A 15,478-nucleotide genomic window follows, 5' to 3' on the forward strand; every position below is an offset into this window, starting at 1 on the left:
AGTTCTGGAAAGATGTTTAATTTGCTGCTAACTGAAACAAAAGCTTCAATGGGATCTTTCTCTCTTTTCCTAGATTACAAGACAAAAGTACACTGGAACAAGGAATAAATGCATTTCAATAAGTCCAGTTTGAATGACTTCTTATCTTTAACACCTCCAAAATGATTTCAGCCAGAAGATGGAGTGAAAACCTAATCAAAAACCATATAAATGCCAAACTATGCCAAACATTTTCTCAATAAAACATCTGCCACATTTGTAGGGAGTGGGAAGGGTGGAACTGGGGGGAGGACCTTGGTGGAGCAAGGGTATTCTCTCTTTTTGAAAAAAAAATAATATTCATTAAAGTTTTAAAAAAATACAGAAAGAAAAAGTAAAAATACCACATTAAACAAAAACAAAGCAACACATCACAATATATATATATATAAACAAAACAGAGAAATAAGACCCATTAAACAAAAACGCAGAAAAAAAATACATCAGATCTCCTCATTACTAATCTTTCATTAGCTTATTTCCTTGACCTCCTCACCCCTCCCTTTTTTGTATTCTAGGTCAATTATCCATTTCAGCAAATCCTTTCCCTCTTTTAAAATTTTTGTCCTGTAAATTGTCTTAATATAATGTAACTTTACTTTTCCTCCTTTCACCAATTAACAGTCAGTTATTCCCAAATCCTTTATATCATTCCTGCTAAAATCATATAATATTATTCCAACATCCTTCTAACAGGTATTCTCAATACATTTAAGGGACTTTCAAGTGTGGGGGCCTTACAGTGAGTGTATTCAGAAATAATATTTTGTGGGTGACTTTCCCATGCTTGTTGAATGAGTTTCAAAGTTGTATTCACACCATTGTGATTTTCCATTGCAATGTCCACAAGAACCACACCTCAAGGTGTGGGCATGGCTTGATGATTACATATCTGAAAGTTGCTTACTCCTTTCCCTCTTGACCTCACCACTCCTCCCCTCACCCCAGTTGCTCATCCTACACATGCATACCATCTTCCACAGTTGAATAAAGGCTAGTTGTAGTGCAATCCTAATTATGTCCACTCAGAAGTAAGCCCAAGTGATTTCAGTGCTACTCACTCCCAGCCAAGTGAAGTTAGGATTGCAAGCTTTGGTCTGTAGCATTCCCCATCCCATCAGAAACCTCCATATCTTTACCCAAAACACCCACAAGTTTTATAAACTTGTGTGTGTGTGTGTGTGTGTGTGTGTGTGTGTCTTAGTTCTTAGTGGAGAAGATCCAAGAGGAGGAGACAAGGCTTTCTGCATAACCTGTGAAGCAATCCTGGCCATGTTTGTCCTTCCAGACCTGGAATAACCCAACCCCATTCCCACAATATACTGGATGTTATTTGTCAGGGACCATGCTGAGAAGGGCTGCATTGAGGAAGAATGATGGGAGCCACCCCCTCCTCCTGATCCTGAATCTTCCCAGAAGCTGGAGGACAGTATAGATTTGGAACAGTGGTTTGCAGAGGGGCATAGTTGAGAAGGCAGAAGCTGGGAAATACTGGATGGGGAACAGTTAGCAGAAGAAACACTAGAAGAGAGAGAGTTAACAGATTCACAGTCTCTGGATAGTATCCACTCGCGTCTCCCAAAGTCCAGGAGAGCTCAGAAAATGGCAGAACAGAAAACACAGCAGCTCAGATTAAAAAACGTAGGAGTAACGTAGATTAATAGGGACAGGAGGGGGTGTGATTCTTAATTGGGAGCACCGCCATTTCTAGGAGATATGTTCTTTATTCTCTCACTGTGATTATTAAAGTTTCTAAGTGGTAAGAAGACACATTTTCCTTGGTTCTGCTTATTTACTGCCACGTTGGCGGGAGGGGCGGGGAGCTGATTCCCTGAAGCCTTACATTATTAGATGTTAATCAGCCAACAGCCTGGGTGAAGAGAAATGTTTTCATCTGAAACCTAAAGGTGTGTGATGAAGGTGTCAACTGAACCTCCCCCTGCTCCCCCCCCCCCAAAAGCTAGTGATTCTTGAGCTGCTAAAGATTTAAGTTCTCCATTTGTTCCCTGCTCACACAAGTCATAAAAACATGTTAAGTCTTCCCTGGAATGTGCAGAAAGCACAGAACGTTCACAGTCCAATAATGGGGCTCTGAAGGTTGTGAGGCAATTTCAAATTGACCCTTAAAAATATGATTGCTTTATTGTTTCATCTGATGAGAAGATGCCATGGGCACTGCTTCACTTTAGCATAATCCAATGCTGGCTGAGGTCCAGATAAGATTGCCAGATGTCACTTATTGAATGTGATGGTTGTTTAGTGCAAAGACTGTCTTTTGTTCCAGTACATCCAGCCTTGCAGAACATGATATTCTTTCCATATGCCAGAACCACAAGAACTCGGTTAAAGTTCGTACAACAGATGGCCAAATTGCTACTGTGGGCTTCCCCCCACTTTTTCTTATTTTGGGAATCATGTCAAGATGCAGAGCAAACACAAATTTGAAGTGAATAGGGTAGTGATAGGGCAGTTGATAGCAGCCATCGCTCCCAGTACGATTCCGAGCACAATTCAAAGTGTTGGTGCTGACCTTTAAAACCCTAAATGGCCTCAGCCCAGTACACCTAAAGGAGCGTCTCCACCCCCATCAATCAGCCTGGACACTGAGGTCCAGCACTGAGGGCCTTCTGGCAGTTCCCTCACTGTGAGAAGTGAGGTTACAGGAAACCAGGCAGATGGCCTTCTCGGTAGTGGCGCCCGCCCTGTGGGACGACCTCCCATCAGATGCCAAAGAAAATAACAACTATCTGACTTTTAGAAGTTTTTAGAAGTTTTTAATGTTTGATGTTTAGGGAAGTTTTTAATGTTTGATGCTTTTAATATTCTGCTGGGAGCCACCCACCGTGGCTGGTGAGGCCCGTCTATATGAGTGGGGTATAAATATTATTATTATTATTATTATTATTATTATTATTATTATTATTATTATTCTCCCTGGATCTGGATCCTAAAGGAACATGGTTGTGGTAAGCAGACAGATCCTTCATTTGTAGATCTGACTTACAAGATTTCATTGTTTGTCTGATATCACCGTTTGATAACACTTTATACACCCTCCTTTTTCATAACTGAATTTTGCTTTCTTTGGAATTTGGGAGTGCAGATGGTTATCCTGCAGCCATTGCAGGTTTGTACCAGCAGAGGGTCTATGCAGCTCTTAGAACGAACATCACCAGGCACATCTGGACTGAGGTGGTCAGCCTGTTTCCTAGCAATCTTCCTTAATAATAGTGTGCAACCAAACATGGCAGGGGTAGATGTTTCCAGGGCTAGTCTTGAGGCTTAACAACTTTGCTTGTCAACTTAATGCCCCATTTTTGTTCTGGATGGCAGATATATTGTGGCCTGTTCTCAGTTCAGGAGGTTGCACGGGATGGAATGGCAAGTAGTTTGTCATCTCTGTGGGTAATTTAGTGACCTTGGTCCTTGCTACAGGTTACCTAACATTCCCTAAATGAATGTTGAAAAACTGCTGACATTCCTTTTTCTAAGGAACAAAGTAAAGATACAGGAACTTTGTCCTCCTTTTCATCTGGTAACTAATTGTGCAACCCTACTGGTACGTTTGCACACCCATATCCAAGACAGATGAATTTTTTGAGGTGACTGAATGTATATTATAAATGGAACACAGTACAGCCACTGCTTCTGCACAACTGAATACATACAGTAGGGGCCGTGCTGGCTAGCCAGCTTCCTTTTCAGCACTTCTCACTGATGGATTTGGTGAGATTAGCATGAATGAGGGTCAAAACCACGTGAAAAAATGACACTAGATCTTAGCTTGTCCCTAGTGCCTTCCCTGGGACAGTTGCTATTACAGCTGAACTCACTTTAACTGCAAAAGAAAAGGATAAAAAACCCTCAAACTTTTCCCTAGCTGTGAAATAGAATAAGAAGTTTCTAGCCTCCAGAGGGAAACTAGAAGATCAGACATGTCTAGCTGCTAAAAACTCCATCTAGCACTCATCTGGCATTTACGAACTCCATTGAGTCCAATGTTTCCAGTCTGATTAACGATTCCTTTAACAGGTACTGAAATGTACTCCAAAGGGGCTTCTGCTGCTGTTATTACAATTTGAACTTCCTAAATTCAGGCAATTAAACAGAGATATTTAACATTTCCTTGGTAGATACTGCCTTGACCCTCATCCACTTGGGAAAGAGGTCTGTCACTATCTATTTTCAGGAGTAACATGGCAAGCAAGGGAATTTCCTTTGTTGCAAACAGGCCATTGTAGAAGCTATCAAAGCAGATACAAATTGTTTAGTTAAAAACATTAAGCGAGAGGCAGTGCATATTTGGAGCATGTCTTGGCATGCAATATCACCTTTAAAAAGAAATCACCTAGCAGAACCCTAAGGAAATGCTATGTAATCTGACTAAGAGGAGGTCTTAGCAATCATCCCGAGACTGTCTCTGTGTATAGCATCAATGAGTGAAACTTAATCCTTGCCTATTTTGCTGATTACTCAAGTGTGGATTACTATTTTATCAGAAGAAAGTTGAAGTCTGTGAGTGTGGGTGATGAGGATAATTAAATTCCAGCAGTTACAAACCCAGGAGACATAAAAGTAATCTCTCAGCTCAGTGTCCCATCCTACGCAGATGCTGCTAGATTTAACACCTGGGTGAGTGCTGAGGGTGCCTTTCAGTTAGTCTGGATCTTCAGCTCCTTAAACTTATCATCTTGGGTCTTCCCGAAGGAAGCATTTCTAAACATATTAATAAAAAGTGTATGGATAATACAAGCATTGTGTTGGAATACCACAGTTAGGATGTCACAGAAATTCTTTGTGTGAAGTCTCATGCACAGCATTCATTTAAAGCACACTGCTTCCTTCCCAAAATCATGGGAACTACAGTTTAAGGGTGATGGGGATTGTAGCACCATGGCACATAAACTACAGCTGCCATATTTCTTTGAGGGAAGCCATGTGCTTCAGATTTGCTGAAAGTGAAAGGTGAAGCACAAGGCCTCCAGTTAACCCAAATAAAGTTGAAGCAGGGTTGGGATTTCTAAATTATAATACTTTTTGTATGTACATACGTCCATATTGGAGCAGTTATGAAGGGTGCTCACATGTAAAAATACCATTTCCTTCTTTAAAATATTTGGGAGAAATGGTCATTTCTTTCTTGGCCTCGGATTACTCAAACTTTGATAGGAAAGGCCACAATTGATATGCAAAAGTCCTCTCCATAAGTGATGTGATACACACATGCATTTTTCATTCAGTATCTGAGTACCTGAGTATGTAACGATTTCATAAGAAATAATCATGATGCTCTCATTATGCAGGCAAAAAGTGAAGAAGAACGTAGCTATTCATGCTGATTATTAGAAATTGTTTCAGAGATAATTTTTAGCCTTGCTTTGAGAGTAGAAGTCAGAGAAGAAGAAGAAAAATCTCCTTAAGGAAGGCCTGTACTTACTTAATGGTCATATAAAGAGGATAATGGGGTCTTTTGTCAGCAGAGAGGACACTTCAATTATTGGGATGCTCTTAATACAGAAGCTCTACTGTACATAACTAAGCTAATATTTTCAGGAGAAAAGAGGTGAAGTCACTGATTGTCATTAAAGAGCAGAGGTTCTCATATACTTGAATTCCTTTCTTGGGAAACTTTTATGTCCCTACTCAGAAAAGTATCAGATAACAGAACTGAAAGGGCTCAACAGAATGATATTTCATCCCTTTGAGAGACTTTGAGGATCATATGCTTGGCTAAGCAATTCTGAATTTTCTTTATCTGAGTCTCCTAAGCTTTTAGGTCACTGGCCAACAGTGCAACAAAAGATTTTACTGCCTTCACGCTTGCGGTAACCGAGCATTATCACTTCATTACCTGGTCCAGTAGCTGAGACGCAACTGCAGAGGACAGCAGCAGCCAATTTTAAAAATCATAAATCATTCTACTAAGAAACAAAGGTAAAAACAGAAAATGGAATAATGGACAAACATAATACAGATAGCTTGATATTTCCCTCTTTTCAATAGGGAAGGAAGCAGAACCAAAGGCTTGTCTTTCAAATTCACCTTGCCAGACAGGACAACTAAAAGTGGTGAAATAGCACAAAGGCAGATTTAATACTTTGTGCCGAGTCAGGGGTATAGTGGCCTAAAACCTATCCAGTTTTATTCACTAGGACTAAAATGTTTTAATACTTTCATTAAAACACATCATTAAAATGGAATGCACTAGGGCTGCATTCATACCAGACATTTAAAACACATTTTCCCCACACAAAGAATCTTAGGAACCAGAGTTTGTTATGGGTGCTGGGAACTGTAGCTCTGTGGAGTGGGCTAAACCACAGTTCCCAGGTTTCTTTGGGAGGGGTGTTTTAAATATGCTTTAAATGTGTGGTGTGTATGCAGCCTTGAATTCTGTTTGCCTTCCATGTTCATTTCTGAAAACCAGTCCTTTTCAGATGATTGGAATGTGCCTTTTACATCCTACTGGGCATTCTCAAGTCATTGGGTGTATCTGAAGTAGCTCATTGGGTCATGGCCACAGATGACTGGTTTACAGAATGCAAAAGTAAAGTAGGATATATTACTATGGACTGCAGGTAGAGGACGCCTTTTTTTGAAATAATCCCTGCAAGCAATACCCCAGCACACCAGTCTTCCTGTGCTACTTTTCTACTTGAACAGAATTGGACTTGGGGGATGCAATTACATTTTTAAGTTAGAGGACTTGAATAGCTGTGAGGCTTGCCATTCAACTGTTCATTGACTTTTATTTGCATTCTTCTGTTAGAATTAATTGTCTTTTGTACTGTTAGGAGAGATAAAAGGTGTTCAATAGCTTTTTAAAAAACTGGGGGAGTGTTTGTGAAGAAAATCAAAGCTGAAACATGACTGGAGTTAATAAGAAGTAAATGTTTTTGTTGCCATGTTAAATAGCTGTGAATGTGCTATAAAGATATAGGATTTGGTTTGACCTCACCAACCTCTGCATCTGGCTATAGAAAAATAGGCCCTGGCAGCTTTCTAATGGGGTAATGGGTCATCAGCCCACCAAAGATTCCCCACCAGATCGTAAATGAACAATAATTCAGCAGATCAGCATTCTGTCCCATTATCCAAAAATAAACATCAACGTTCAGTCAATTTCTTAGCTTCATCAGTGGTAAACGACTAGGAAAGTTTTCTGCCAGTGTCTGTTCAGCAACGCATACCGCAACCACTTCAAAACATAGCTGGTTATATTTTAAGCCTGTCTGACTCCAGGCAAAAGGGAATGAATTGAATAGTCTCCTTCCATTCATAGAAGAATATTTGATCTAGGAGAAGATTCCACTAACGGAAGAGTAGGCAATTTCTGAGGATAACCCCTGCACCCTTGAATACTTGCTCCAGAGGGTTGCACGGCATAGAAGATTTAGCATCCTCCACTGGAGCAAATACTCTTTCACAACCAGAATGACTCCTCCTGTTGAAAAAACTGGCACCATTGGATACAGCTCCCAACCTTTTGTTTCCTTGCTTCTGACCTGAAAAAGTCCTCTGTGTACTGCTATCCATCTGACATGCTTTGATAATAATAAGGGTTTTGAGATCAAAGGTACTCAATATTTCCTTAAAAGTGAGATTAACATCTACGTGAGATTTAAGGTGGTTCAAAGCACTTTACTGATGGTGTTTAGAATTCACAGAAAGAGAATGCATTATTAGCTTAAATTCAGCTGTCACTGAGAATTTTTCTTTACGCTTTTGATACTACCCATTTTGGTTCATTTCCCCAGACAGCCCATTTTGTTGCCAAAATGACCCATTATTCAGAATTGTCATTCCCACAGTCTGCACTGGCGCCTGACCCTGAAGCCTCAATGTTGCATGAGGGAAAAACACATGCCTGCTTGTTAAAGAAAACAAAAAGTCATTTCATTTTGCTGTTAGATCTCACCAACACCTGAAGCTCTCCATGGCATTTCAAAATTCAAGCTAAGTGGTAGAAGAAGAAGAAGAAGAAGAAGGGGAAGAAGGGGAAGAAAGGTCTCAAGAATCTTTTTATGTTGGTGGTATATTTGTAAATTGCATAAAAGCCTATTTATTGATTAAATAATAACAACAATAACAACATATTGTAAAATATCTAAAGTGGTGTACATAATGCTGCTGTGCTTACATTATCAGGATAACAACTTATTTCAGATAGGGCCGGCCTGCCCATGAGGCAAACTAAGGCAGCTGCCTTGGGCAACAGAATCCCATGGGGGCACCCTGCCTGCCCCTGCCACCATCCCCAATGGAGAAGTGAGGAGAAGCTGGTGCATGATCCAGGTACGCAAGACTTTGGCAGAGAAGTGGTGGAAGGGGACAGCACCTTCCCATTTTACCTCAGGCGGTGAAATGGGATGGCCCATCCCTGATTTCAGATGTTGCCAGCCTAGTGCCCATGGGCACCATGACACACATGAAGGCTTCCAGTGGTTCTCCAGGGTAGGTACTCCAGACTCTGAGCTTTCATTTAATACAAAAAGAGTCTCTATCGCTCCCAGAAAGGAAGTTAGGTGGCAAAATCATTCTAAATGATTTATGTGAAATAAATGGTGCAGCTACCTTGTATCTTTTTCTGGGGGAAAGCTCTGTTTTGTTATTATCCAACAATTGTAAATGTGTGTGTGTGTGTGTGTGTGTGTGTGTGAGAGAGAGAGAGAGAGAGAGAGAGAGAGATCTCCATAATTAGGACCAGCATGACAAGGCTGACTTCCCACGTAAAACATAAAGTTGTCAGCAGTGGTTATCGATTTTTGTCTTGAAGACATTTTGGGTTATGCCACACCCACTCCATGGCAGCCTTTATGTGACTGGCACCCCTAACACTCTCTCAGTTTCTGCATCTGAAAGGCACCCTCTAGTCGATAAAGAATGGTGACCCCAGCCTTATTTTGAAAGAAAGAAAGAAAGAAAGAAAGAAAGAAAGAAAGAAAGAAAGAAAGAAAGAAATACACTGCTTTGAAATTTCATAGCAGTTTCCAAATTAAAAACACATACAGGAGTACCAGTTACATGATACAACAACAAGGCAGAAACTAAAATGATTTAGGGTATAAAGAGATGCAGTAATGGCCAGTAAAGAAAGCAAAGCATACAACACAGCAATGCACACTTCTTCAGATACACATGCATGCACACGAAAGCTTATACCTAGAACTAACTTAGTTGGTTTTTAAGGTGCTACTGGAAGGAATTTTTTTATTTTGTTTTGACTATGGCAGACCAACACGGCTACCTATCTGTAACTGGAACACAGCAATGGTTGGTTTTCAAGGGGAATTTTTTAGCCAACTTTGAAAGGGTAGCAGGGAAGAGGCAGCACAATCTTTCTTGCAGAGGGCTCCTGCTCCTGGTGGATGCTCATCTAGCATCCCCCTAAAATAAGATCTGTAGCAGGACCTTGTCAGATTATCTTAAGTGGCAAGATGACAAAAGCCTCATATGGGAGGAGGCATTCCCTGAGATTGTCAGGAGATACTCACATATATTGGAAGCATGTTTTTTCACAGAAAAGCATAATGAAGCTGGAACTCTTCCAAGCCTATGTGCCTATTCTTTTTATAGCTGCATATGCAGATTGTGAGAGTTCCGCCATAAGATAATAGGAAGCTGTTGGGTTTGAATTCTTGCTAGAACTTTAAAATTGGTTGGCCACAGTTAGAATGGGATGCTGGGCTAGGAAAGGGCAGAGTCAAGGGATAAGTTTAGAAAATTATGATCCTATACACATTAGCCTAGGAGTAAATCCCATTGAACTCAATGGGGCTTGGTGAGCTCCATTGAAAATGGGACTTACTTATCAGTGGACATGCAGAGGATTACACCATTAGGCAATCTGTGTATGAGAGAGAACCTGAAACTCAGGAGGCAATCCAATGCATTAACCATGGACCTGAAAATCCATTTTCAAGAAGTTTTTCTCAGAATCTTATCATTTCTATGTCATGTAGTACCTATGATTATAAACCTTCTTCCCCCCTTCTATTCCCTCCGTCTTGTGTAGCTTCTTCTAACAATTCTGAGTCCACTTAAATCAGGATCCCTGAAGCTTTCAGACATGCCTTTCAATAACTCTTATCTTTGCCCCAGCCTTCAAGCACATCTTTTGAAGAAGCAAATTGTGTGCATGACTTGCCAGATGTAAGATAAGAGCCTTTTGCTTGGTAGAGCAAGCAGTACCTGTCAACAGCGACAATTTCAAGAAAAGTACAAGTCAGCAAATATGTATTGGGTTCTTACCACGATGTAGATCTGTGGCTTTCGTCTTTTCGCCAGGTCAATGATATTGACTCCATTGTAATAAAGGTTCTCAATGCAGCCATGGAAATTTTTCTTCAGAAACGTTCCTGGTTTGCCTGGGACTGGGATTCCTCCAAAACTGAGCTTTGGTACAAGAACAAATTCAACACTCTTTTAAAAAACCTCTAATAGCCATAACATGGAGAGAGAGAAAGTTCTTGCTTGTGGGTACACATGGAAAAACAGACCATAGAAAACAGAATAAAGAAGTTGTTTCATTCCAATGTCCTTCATTGTCAAATACTAAATGACAAAAAGAGGACAAGATTTAGAAGGACAAATTTCAGTAGATGATGACTTTTCATTGCCTGCCACACTTATATGGTGTATTTATTTTGCAGCTTTTCTGTAAAGCAACTTCATGCTCAGAAAGAAGTTTGGCTAATCATCAGTATACCTGATAGGACAGGATGAATCCTAAAATAAAATTAAGAACCAGACTGGCAATGACAAGCAATACTAGAGAATGTTTGGAGTGAAGTTCATTTAGAAGACATCTGAAGGCAGCCCTGTTTAGGGAAGTTTTTAATGTGTGACATTTTAATGTATTTTAAATCTTTGTTGGAAGCCGCCCAGAGTGGCTGGGGGAACCCAGCCAGATGGGCGGGGTACAAATAATTATTATTATTATTATTATTATTATTATTATTATTATTATTATTATTATTATTATTCCTCCACAAGAGAATTCTAAATTTGCTGGTCATTGCTGTACCCAAACCTTTGATGCAGTGTCCCCTTCTTTCTCCACCCCTAACAGTTTAATAAGGTTTCAAAAACCCAATTAAACATTAGTCCTGATCCCCAAATTGACCCAGGGCTGGATCTGGGGTTAGATGGCACAGAGCAGGTTTGCCTCATCCAGTAGTGTTTGTTTGCAGGGGTAGGGAGGTCTTTGCACAGGTCTACTTCTGAGTAGAATTGAGAATTCCAGTTCTGCAGCAGCCTTATTGAAACATTGAACCAAGTGGTCTTCATGCTGGTTTAATTAATTTCCCCCCCACTGGCTTCATCAGCTGTGGCTCTGCCCATTGCCAGCAACCAGCAACCCTGACAGAAAAAAGGGAAGGTGTATGGTTCAGTAGAAGATTATCTGCTTTACAAGCAGAAGGTCCCAGGTTCATTCTCTGTCATCTCCTGGTACAGCTAGGAGAGACTCCCTGGAGGAAACCTTCAGCAGCCACTTCCAGTCAATGTAGACAATATTGAACTAGAGAGATGGACCGATTTGGTACCAGGCAGTTCCCTACAATGCTTTAGTGGGGGAAGAAATTCTATCCAGCACAAGGTAAACACTGCTACCTGGACAGGCAAGCTACCTACTTGTTTGGTCTGAACTTCAATTTACTGACCCTCAAGCAGTAAATGACCAAGCTTTAAGCTGGTTCAATAATTCTACTTCATCACCTGAATCAGATTTAAAAGGTAAACAGAGCTGGATGACATATTGACGACACCTCACCCCAAATCTCCAAATGAGTTCACTGTCTTCATATATTAAATAGTGGGGGGTGGGAAAGATGGGATCCTGTGGCACACCACAGCAGAGAAACCAAAACAGAGCTAAGCAGTAGTCCCCTAGCATCAACTTTTGGAAGTTTTCATCCAGTGGGAATAGCTTTCCAAGATGGATACCATGACTGATAGTAGCAGAAACTGCTGAGAGGCTTGGGGGTGATACAGCCTCACCCCAAACACCCACACCCACATATTTCTTTTGGCATAGGTCAGAGGGTCCAGTCTTCTTATGTTCAGTGTCCAAGTCTGAAACTCATTTGAAATGCATACGGTAAAGTCATATTTGAGGAAGAAGGCAACAAAACCTTGTTTCAAGTACCTCTGCACTATGATAGTTATGTGTAATTTTAAGGCCCATATTAAATGTAGTACTGGCAGAAGGAATTCTATTTAAAGACTAGCACTTTAGCTGGGGCTCATTATTTCTTGCTTCAGACACTTTGCAACCTCTGCTCTTTCTTCCTGAGGGTTTATTATTATTATTATTTTTAAAAAGTCTCTAGCTCAGGGATCCCTTTCTGTGGATTTTTAAAAAACAAAAAAACCAGGGCAATCAATATCAATTACACTGCACCTTATTGGAAAAAAAACAGTTTCCTTAGTGATCAGTAATATTTTTAATTACCAGACTAATTGTTTTAGTTCCCTTAGCTAGGTCTTTAATCCCTTAAGTGTGCTAAGATAAAGTTTCATTAGTCTAGTAGTTGCTGGAGTGAAGTAATGGAGATATTAAAGCTAAGGAAAAAACCTAGTTTCTTTTTCTGAACTGGTCTTTAGGTATAAATTGGCCTGATGCATACTGGGATCAAACTGATTTGTATTATGCTTGGAACTTAACTCAAAGAAATTCATGGGAGAAATTCTACAGACTGCAATAAGGATGGGTGCATTTCCATGTCACTTCCATATGTGTTCACTCTTGTCTGTTCCTTTCCCATTTCTGCATTAATATTTAAATATATAATATGATGGAAATTCATAATTTGAATAAGCACTTCTAAACATATTTCTCCCATAGCGTGTATGCAAAATATATTGTGATATATTCTTTGAATGAAGAACTGTGTTTGAAAATTTTTGAAGCATGAAAGTACATTGATAGCAGACCAAGTTAGTTCAAATTAGATTTTTTCAAGCACCCGTGAAACAGAATAAATCAAAGGATATCACCGTTGCAAAGTTACACATGGTCAAGTTCCACCGAATCAGTGGAGCTTCACTATGACCCAGTTCACATGTAATACCAAATGATGGTTTTATGTTGCATGAGTGAGAGTCATGTATTCAAGCCTATCTTGTCAAATGTTCTAACTCAAGGGCAAAAAGAAAAAAAAAGTTAGCTAAAGGGGGTGGAGAGAAAGAGAGAGGTGAAGAGAGTGTGAGCTTGAGAGCTGTATAATCCTCCTAAAATGGTACACATTTCTGTTCCAAGGCAGGGATCCATCTTGGCGCAGAATGATGCAATTCACACCTTTGCTGTGTTGCATTTGGTTGCTCATGTCTGCCAAGCCTCTTGGACTAATGAGATTCCTCTGTATCTGTAGGCTGCTTGCTTTCCTCTTTCTCTGCCCCTTTTCCTAGCAGTTTAGATAAGTCTGCTGCTCCTTCTGCTGTGCTTTCGCTAAGTAGGTTTTGTGAGGAGTCACGTTAAGCAAGCATGATGTTCCTTGGATGCTTCGATGCTGTAGCCAAATGCTGATGTTGCTTGATGTTGTGAAGAGAGAGAGCGGGGGGCGGACTTTCAATCCACACTTTTGGCTCCTTTCCTCTTTAAAGGATTTGTTCCCAGTTCACTTTTAATTCAAGAGCAGATGGCTTACCAGTGGCAAATTACAGGTGCTTGGCTGACCTTGGCTGTCATCCTGTGCACATTGTGAGGATGGCAACCCCCACACCCTAACACTGCAGCAAGGAAGGGAGCTGTTCCTCTCTTCTAGCAGTAATTAATAACTGAACTGCATCATACCAGATGTGGTGTTTAGGGGAGTTTAACCCCCCCTTCAATGTGGCTTGGAGAAAGTGCAAGAGTTGCTATTTTTGTGTGCGATTAGCTTTCTTGGCACAAACTTTCAGGATAGAATAGAAAACTGCCTTATACTGAGTCAGTCTATTGGTTCATCTAGCTCAGTAGAAGAAGAAGAAGAGCTTGGATTTGATATCCCGCTTTATCACTACCCGAAGGAGTCTCAAAGCGGCTAACATTCTCCTTTCCCTTCCTCCCCCACAACAAACACTCTGTGAGGTGAGTGGGGCTGAGAGACTTCAGAGAAGTGTGACTAGCCCAAGGTCACCCAGCAGCTGCATGTGGAGGAGCGGAGACGCGAACCTGGTTCCCCAGATTGCGAGTCTACCGCTCTTAATCACTACACCACACTGGTTCTCTGTTTGCATTGACTGTTTGCATTGACTGGCATCAGCTTTCTCTGGTTACAGGCAGCGGACACTCTAGGGCAGGCATCTCCAAACTTGGCCCTCCAGATGCTTTGGGACTACAACTCCCATCATCCCTAGCTAACAGGACCAGTAGTCAGGGATGATGGGTTTGTAGTTCCAAAACATCTGGAGGGCCGAGTTTGGGGATGCCCGCTCTAGGGTCTTCTGCATGGAAAGCAACTGAGCCCTTCCTCTAATTTCATGTGTGCACTCCTTCTGCAGTAATGGAGTAAGTAAATCATTGTTTGATAAAATAGCATCCCTGCTATCACTAAAAAAGCCAGGTTGGATTGGAAAGCCCATCTCCCTGCATCATTTCTCTTAGGACAGCATACGCTACACAAAAAAAGTCTGACGCACCTCATAATCAATGTTCAAGTCATCTGAATCTCCCTTGGTTCGGAAATGCTGCATATACTTGTCCACCGTGAAGTTCACCTGCTTATTGAATCGCTCGATGAGGACTGAGTGCCAGTGCTGGTCATCCAGGAGACTGCCCAAGGTGACGGACGTGTGACTGTTGCTGAAACGCAGCTTGGCATCTCCTGCAGTGGCAGCGAAAAGACACAAATTGCAACTGACCCATCGATTCTAAGTCTCCGGTACCATACTTCCGAAATGATTAGCAGCTAATACGTTTTGACTGGTGTATGTATGCAGCCTTGACTTGGCCACCACCCCTTGCAGAGAAGCAGCAGCAATACCGTTATCAAGAGCACAAGATAATATCACCAAGGCAACTATCGGTAAACAAACAATAAACATCTATAAAAATGGCAAAAGTAGTTTCTTTCCAAAATAGGTTTTATCTTAAACAATTGCAAATGCAGTAATAAAGAGTCCACTTGTGATATGCCCCATCTTTTTTCTAAAATAGTGTTCAGGGCACCTTACAAAAATTCCACTCATGTCTACAATATATGCATACACACACACACACACACACACACACACACACACACGGAGAACCTAATACTATATTTTAAGAAGCAGTCAATAATCAACAAAACCATTACAGAAGAATTAAAATGATCATGTAGTGCAGAAATCATGGGTGACTAGACTGGTTGGGTCCCCATGACTTCCTGGAAAAGTGTGCCATTTTCTCTCACATGGTAGGACCCTACAAGCAGATTAGCACAGGGGAATAAGTCATTTGGGTATTCCAGCCCCAAAT

General features: G+C 40.9%; 1 protein-coding gene across 2 annotated transcripts in view; it reads right to left on the bottom strand.

Moving 5' to 3' along the window:
• CNTNAP5 (contactin associated protein family member 5) overlaps positions 1-15,478 on the bottom strand; it is a 319,852-nt gene that overhangs the window by 157,032 nt on the left and 147,342 nt on the right. For both annotated transcript variants that reach the window (XM_079968601.1, XM_079968602.1), the window contains 2 exons: positions 14,662-14,846; positions 10,291-10,434 (listed from right to left, as the gene is read on the bottom strand). In XM_079968601.1, the coding sequence (XP_079824727.1) occupies positions 10,291-10,434; positions 14,662-14,846 (329 nt within the window). The remainder of the gene's footprint in view (positions 1-10,290; positions 10,435-14,661; positions 14,847-15,478) is intronic.

Source organism: Podarcis cretensis (genome assembly GCF_951804945.1).
Source record: "Podarcis cretensis genome assembly, chromosome: 1".
Taxonomy (NCBI): domain Eukaryota; kingdom Metazoa; phylum Chordata; class Lepidosauria; order Squamata; family Lacertidae; genus Podarcis; species Podarcis cretensis.